This window comes from Nicotiana sylvestris, chromosome 11 (assembly GCF_000393655.2).
Source record: "Nicotiana sylvestris chromosome 11, ASM39365v2, whole genome shotgun sequence".
Lineage (NCBI taxonomy): Eukaryota > Viridiplantae > Streptophyta > Magnoliopsida > Solanales > Solanaceae > Nicotiana > Nicotiana sylvestris.
This window is the reverse complement of record NC_091067.1, coordinates 156,761,887-156,769,134: the sequence shown is the minus strand read 5'-3', so window position 1 is coordinate 156,769,134 and position 7,248 is coordinate 156,761,887. Positions and strand designations below refer to the sequence as shown.

Below are 7,248 nucleotides of genomic sequence, written 5' to 3'. Positions count from 1 at the left end.
GCCTTTTGTTTCTTAGGGCATGAATGTCATTGGGCCAATCGAGCCAGCAGCATCAAACGAACACAGATTTATTCTGGTAGCCATCGATTATTTCACCAAGTGGGTTGAAGCGAAAACTTTCAAATCTGTGACCAAGAAAGCAGTGGTCGATTTTTTGCATTCAAATATCATCTGTCGGTTTGGGATTCCGAAGGTAATCATCACGGACAATGGTGCTAATCTCAACAGTCATAATGATGACGGAGACATGTCAGTAGTTTAAGATTATACATCGCAATTCCACCCCATATCGCCCTAAGGTGAATGGAGCAGTCGAGGCAGCCAACAAGAATATAAAGAAGATACTTCGAAAAATGGTGGAAGGTTCTAGGAAGTGGAACGAGAAGCTGTTGTTTGCATTGCTGGGCTATCGCACTACTGTCTGTACTTCAATAGGGACCACCCCTTATTTGTTGGTATATGGCACAGAGGCAGTAATACCCGCAGAAATGGAAATCACATCCCTTCGGATTGTCGCTGAGGCAGATATTGATGACATTGAATGGGTCAAAACCCGCTTGGAGCAATTAAGTCTGATTGATGAAAAGAGATTGGCAGCAGTGTGTCATGGCCAATTGTACCAACAGAGAATGGCGAGAGCATATAACAAAAAGTTACGTCCACGGAAGATCGAAGTGGGCCAATTAGTATTGAGACGTATCTTGCCTCATCAGGCTGAAGCAAAAGGAAAGTTCGCCCCAAACTGGCAGGAGCCATTTGTTGTAACTAGAGTGTTGTCCAATAGCGCATTGTATTTGACAGATATAGTGGGCAACTGTGTATAAATAGCTATCAATTCTGATGCAGTCAAAAGATACCATGTATGATTTCTTTCTTTGATTGTACTTATTTGTATTTGGCATATTTTGAAGATTGAAATGACGAAGGCGTTTTGTTCTGCTATCTAAACACTTTATCCCTTGTCATCCCTTTTGAGACTTATTTATTTTCTTTCATACCCTTCTTTCGGGATCAACGACACAATTCAGAAACGCAAGGGCGGAGGATAAGTAAGTGAAAAGAAAAAGAAATAATCAACAAGAAAGGAAAAGAAGAAGAAAAATGAAAAAAAAAGAAAGAGAAAGAAAAGAAAAGAAAAGAAAAGAGAAAGGCAAAAAGAAAAAAGAGGAAAAAAAGAAGAAAAACAACAGAAGAAAAAAGAGAGAAAGAAAAGAAAGAGAGAAAATAAAAATCACAAGAACAAAGTAATTTCTATGACATGAACTACTTTCGACCTAATTCCTTTTAAGGATACGTAGGCAGCCTCACGGTTCGGTCTCATCAAAACAAAAATCCAAAAGTCCCCATGCAAGAAACTGGGGCAGAAGTTGTGGTTGTTGTAAGAAACTTGATTTCGAAAGTTGTAATTCTAACCCGTTTGAATCGTTTTGAGCCTTTGAGACCCTTTATTTCTAACCTTGTCCAAAAACCCACATTACGATCCAAAGAAAGACCTTCTGATCAGTCTTTGAGAAATGCCAAGACGAGCAGGTCAAGGTAATTCATGTCAAGGGCAACACTTTGGTTCAAACAGGAAAAATAAAAATGAGAGAGTCTTATTGGTGAAAACCTTCACAGGCACCATAAGGCGACGAGAGTGGAGAGAAATAAAAATGAGAGAGTCTTATTGGTGAAAACCCTCACGGGCACCTTGAGGCGAAAATGAGTTGAGAAGGGAAATGAGAAAGGTCTATTGGTGGAAAACTGTTTCAAGGCACCGCAGGATGAACAAGGTCAAGGTTTGGGCGAAGTAATAAGATCATGGAAATTCTGAGGCGACAAAGTACGACAACTGAAAGTTGATGGGTTGGACAGATTGGACCGATTAATCCGAAATGCATGTCATGATCATCGGTACCAGCTGTTCCACTCAGATAAGTTTCTTTTTCTTTTTCCTTTTGTAGCAATCATCTGGTTTTGGATTCTTCTTATCCTTAACCCGCAAAGTCATTGCATTTCATTTTCTTTGGGTTTATTTGTCTAAGATGTTTCAATGTCAGTCTTGTCAAAGAAAGTGAAAAGGATTTCAAAGCTCACTACCGACTTCCAAAACTGCAAAGCACGGAGTGGTCAGAGCATACAAGGATTCACCGGAAGTTTCATTAGTGGAATGGTTGGTGATGTCATGGGAGACGCAAAGGTTCGGATAAAGGGGTCAGAGGCAAAACAACAGCATGGGTATAGAACACTCGGGTCATCAAAGGTCATGGGGTTTGAAAGTCAGTCAGAAAGTCAAAGCGGTTCAGGGCCAATTCGGGGAAGCCAGTCAGAACAAAACAATGCAGCGGAAAGATCTTCAGTAAGAATGCCATCAGCTAACCACCATTTTTAAACTGACAAAATTTTTCTTTGATTAAAATAGGGGCAAGAAATTTCGATTGTTTCAGAGAAACCCTCCGTGGAGAAAGGCAGTCATCAAAACAGGTTTGATTTTTGATTTTCAGGACCCTCCTGGAAAATGAGACATAGTTTAAAGTTCAGAAATAGCATAATCTAGCATAAATGTATCCTAAAAGAATATAAGTTAGCTTACAAGTTTACATGTTCGAGATAAGATTCAACTAGGAGTTTTCAGGACCCTTCTGAATAATGAGACTTAGCTTTAAGATTTCGATTAGATAACAACATTTAGCGTAAACTCTGCTGTAGGGTAGTATAATTCAGACATGAAAGTTGTCACCCTTAAGATAAAATTTGACCTTTGATTTTCAGGACCCCCCCCCCCGGATAATGGGGAGTAGTTTAAAGATTCTCTTAGATAGCAAGATTTAGCAGAAGTCACACCTGTATAAGATATAACTTAGATTTAAAATTGTCGTTTAGTTAAGAGTTGTCAGGACCCCCCCTGAATAATAGGACCTAGATTTCAAATTCTTAGTGGTACTTGGTAATGTGATTTAGTTTTACACTCACATCTGTGCCCAGCCACCAAATCGGGGCAGAAAATTTTCTTTGTTTTGTCTATTTTGTTGAAGTTAGGAGCCCGCCTGGAGAGCAGGGAATACATTTCAAGTCAGTAGTCAGGAGCCCGCCTGGAGAGTAGGGAATGCATTCAAGTTTAGCAGTCAGGAGCCCGCCTGGAGAGAAGGGAATACATTTCAAGTTGAAGTCAGAAGCCCGCCTGGAGAACAAGGGAGTATAATTTAAGTTTTTAGCGTTCAAATTCTTTGTTTTATCTATTTTGAAGTCAGGAGCCCGCCTGGAGAGCAGGGAATACTTTCAAATGCAGCAGTCAGTCGCCCGCCTGGAGAACAAGGGAGTACCATTTAAGTTCTAGCTTTCAAATTCCTTGTTTCGTCTAAGTTGCAATCAGGAGCCCGCCTAGATAGCAGGAAATACGTTTCAAGTCAGCAGTCAGGAGCCCGCCTGGAGAGCAGGGAATACGTTTCAAGTCAGCAGTCAGGAGCCTGCCTGGAGAGAAGGGAATACATTTCAAGTCAGCAGTCAGGAGCCCGCCTGTGGAGCAGGGAATACATTTCAAGTTGAAGTCAGGAGTCCGCCTGGAGAGCAGGGAATACATTCAAGCGCAACAGTCAGGAGCCCGCCTGGAGAACAAGGGACTACCATTTAAGTTTTAGCTTTCAAATTCTTTGCTTTGTTTATTTTGAAGTCAGAAGCCCGCCTGAAGAGCAGGGAATGCATTTCAAGTCAGCAGTCAGGAGCCCGCTTGGATAGCATGGGAATACATTCACGTTTTGAAGTCAGGAGCCCGCCTGGAGAGCAGGGAATATGTTTCAAGTCAGCAGTCAGGAGCCCGCCTGGATAGCATGGGAATACATTCACGTTTTGAAGTCAGGAGCCCGCCTGGATAGCATCAGAATACATATTAAGTTCAGCAGTCAGGCCCCACCTAAAGAAGGGGAAAACATCTCTATTTACAATTCAAGGTGGCAACAAATGGATGTCTCCGGGAGAATGGAGGACAACAAGGCAACAAGAAACACAAGAGCAAGTTTGAAGATATAGATAGGACTTTTGTAATCCATAGACCATAGTCTAGTCTAGCTTCTTGTTTTATTTTGACATGGTGTAATAAGGGGGTTCAGTAAGCAGTAGCAACAACAGTATCAACAGTGAAATCACAGCTTCCTGGTAGTCCCAGCTACCAAACATTCCTGAACTACACTGACATGATTCCTTTTTAGCCAAGGATATGTAGGCAACCTCGGAAGCAGGGTGCGGTCAAACTTTTCAAAATGCTTCCCATGGAGTATTCAGACAGGCAAAAATGGCTCGTGTCCACTCACTTTATCTTTGCACGAAAACTCTTCGTGTTTCCGGGCAAAGAGGGGCAACTGTGAGCACGTGATTTTTGCCCTACATGAATTACTCCCATAAATTCAAACAAAATAATTTTTTTTCATTATTTGGAATTTTTGAGGATTTTGTGGCATTTTCTGATAATTGTTTGTATTTTTCTATGCATATTTATTTTATTTAATTAACGGGAAGTACAAAAATATGTCGCATTCGCATTTAGGATTTAACTTTGCATTTTTGAATTAAGTAGTAAATTAGTTATTTTATAAGAATTGAAAAAATCACAAAAATAGTTTAATTTACACTCTTTAATTTGAACTTTGATTTTGAGTAATTTATTTTAATTTAATTTAAATTAATTGTGATAATTTTTAATTAGTTTTAATTAGTTTTTTTCAGGTTAATTAGGTCCTAGGATTTAATTTAGATTTTAATTTATTTTTGGAAAAAAAGAAGAAAAAGAATTAATTGAAAAAAGGGAATTAAAGAAGTTGTTTGGGCTACATTGTCCTAATTTACCCATGGCCCAATATTTCTTTCCCAAAAACCAAGCCAAACCTGGCCCAGAAATCCCCATACCCGTCCAATACCCAGCCAACCCGCCTGCCAACCCGACCCGTTCCCCAAATAAATCGATGAAACCTACAGGAGATGAACGGATGAGCCCTAAGCCTAAACGAACGAGTACTGTTCATCTTCTCCAAAATCACTCGAACCAAGCCCCAAATTCAGTCCAAATTCGGGCGAGTGAATCCCAAATCTCACCTCACGCGTTTCCCCTCTCTCCCCATCACCATTTCTAACGGTTTCTGACACCAAAGATTTCCCTCTCCTCTCACTCGCTTGAATTTGAGCTATATCTCATGATTAGAAGGTTCTGAGAACGAGGAGCTGGATGAGTGTGAGGCGTTGGATCGATTTCACTTAATCCAAGCCCCACATTCATCAAGGGATTCGTTTTCAAATAGGGCCAGTTCCGATTTTGAGAAGGGGGAAAAAATTTCGGAGTTTGATATTTGGAGAGAAAAGGTTTAAGGATTTTCTTTAGCCTCTGATTTTCTCTGCTCGGAAAACTACTTTTAAAGTTTCTCTTAAAGGTTCAAAGAGGAGGAGACATTTTTTTTACTTTCTCAATCGGGCTTTGAGGTCCAAAGAGATGAAAAATGAATTGAGGTCATTCGACTGGTGGTGAGGTTCAAGCTCGTCGACTTCGATTTTCTACTGTGGTCCTGTTGATTTGCTGGTAAAACTCGCTAGGATTTTAGGATTAAAAGGTGTATTTGCTGATTCTGTAATCATTATAAAGGAAATTTGCGAGTTCAGGTTCGTTTTTTTTCCTATGTGACTCTATTTCTAGGTGTTTTTTAGATATGATATTCTGTCTAGAATGGTTTGCTTTGCTTTGTGATCAAATTTCTTGCTGATGAATCTCTTCTATGGTTTTGACGTTGAGCATTATCAGTCAATGAGAGCTGATTCGATTAGTCGCCTTCCATTCCCTGTATGTTGTGATAGTTATTCGGGCTCGAAATATATTTTGAGTCAAGATTTCATTGCCTTCAAATGAAGGATATGTTCAGTTTTTTTTTGTGATTTTCAAGCGAGCATGAATGTATGACGTTTATTCACGAGATTTTTGTCTGAACTCTAAATGACCTGCTCCTGTGAAATCTCTTTGTTTATCAGAATTTTTTTTCTCTTTTTTAAAATTAGATTTCAAAGACCTCCAGGTTATGCTGCTAAGGAATAGCCACTTCACAAAAAATGAACTTTTCTTGTGTTTCTCCTGCTGTGTGCAACATGTTCTGATATTCATGGTGATTTTCTCGAGCTCACCATTTGGCCTCAATTGTTCGACATGAACTACCAAAGAATCTTCTCTTTCCTTTGTTTTCATGACCATTTTGGCCTGTTCTTACTGGTCTGGAGCTGCTGAAGTTATCCTCGATAGTATGTGCTCTTCATGGCTTACCATGTCGAGATGACCAATGAGGTTCATGTTTCCAGCAGTCATTTCTACCTATTGAACTTCTTAAAATAGAATTTAACATGAAATTTGTGTAGTAGTGTGTTTTGTTTTCTTTTAAACCAGTTTGTATTTGCTAGCTCTTCTTGAATATTTTGTCCTGTTGAAGCGTAGAGGATGAGATTACATTCCATGTTTCAATGGTTAAATGCTTTGTTCTAACTGATGGGTTGAGGCATGTTGTTTTTGTTATTTTGGTCTCATTTTATATAAGTTGGCAGTGTCTAGCCCGAGCTAGCGAGTAAGATGCAAGTTTGAAGTCAGGGAAAGCTCTTTAAACTGACATTTTGATTGAATACATAAGTGTACATGGCTGAATCCTTGTTTACGAATATGTGTCGACCCGTGAAAGAGAAAAATAAGTTGGTTTAGCAAAGAAATGAGTTCAGAGAGGGGTTGCTGGATGAGAATCCTAATTGTTCTTGGATTAACTTCGTTCGTTTGATAGTTCTTGTGTAAAATTATAGCAAGCTGGACATGGTTGAAGCTATCGTTGCTCGGTAAATTTCTTTGTAACTGTGTAGGTCTAGAGTTATGCAATAATGATGAGTAAATAACTTGTGATTTTATCCTCACTCTATGTATTTGAGTAAATGTTTGATGGAGTGTTTCTTGTTGCTGGTTCATTCTTGTTCATATCCATAATTACATTTTGCTTTATTTGACCGATGTTAGCATACTTGGGCACGAAATTAAATTATTGCAACTACGGGTATGGTTTCCGTGACGTAGTCGTGATACTTAATTTCGAACTAGTTTTAAACATGAATATCCTTAGTTCATTTAGTTGAATGGTTTTGAGGCGTGCTATATTAGGCAAGACATAGTTAATGGCAATCAAAGTTTAGTTTGAGTTTTCCTTTAAAAATTCGGATCGAGGTGTGCCGTGCCGAATAAAATCTCAAAATGCACGACCCTCGCTT

At 39.3% G+C, this 7,248-nt stretch overlaps 1 protein-coding gene across 1 annotated transcript; it reads left to right on the top strand.

The window, feature by feature from the left end:
• Positions 1-353: 353 nt before the first annotated feature.
• Positions 354-824, top strand: LOC138881894 (uncharacterized). The gene has a single exon (XM_070162192.1). It carries the CDS (start codon positions 354-356, stop codon positions 822-824), a length of 471 nt encoding a protein of 156 aa, XP_070018293.1.
• Positions 825-7,248: the final 6,424 nt, after the last annotated feature.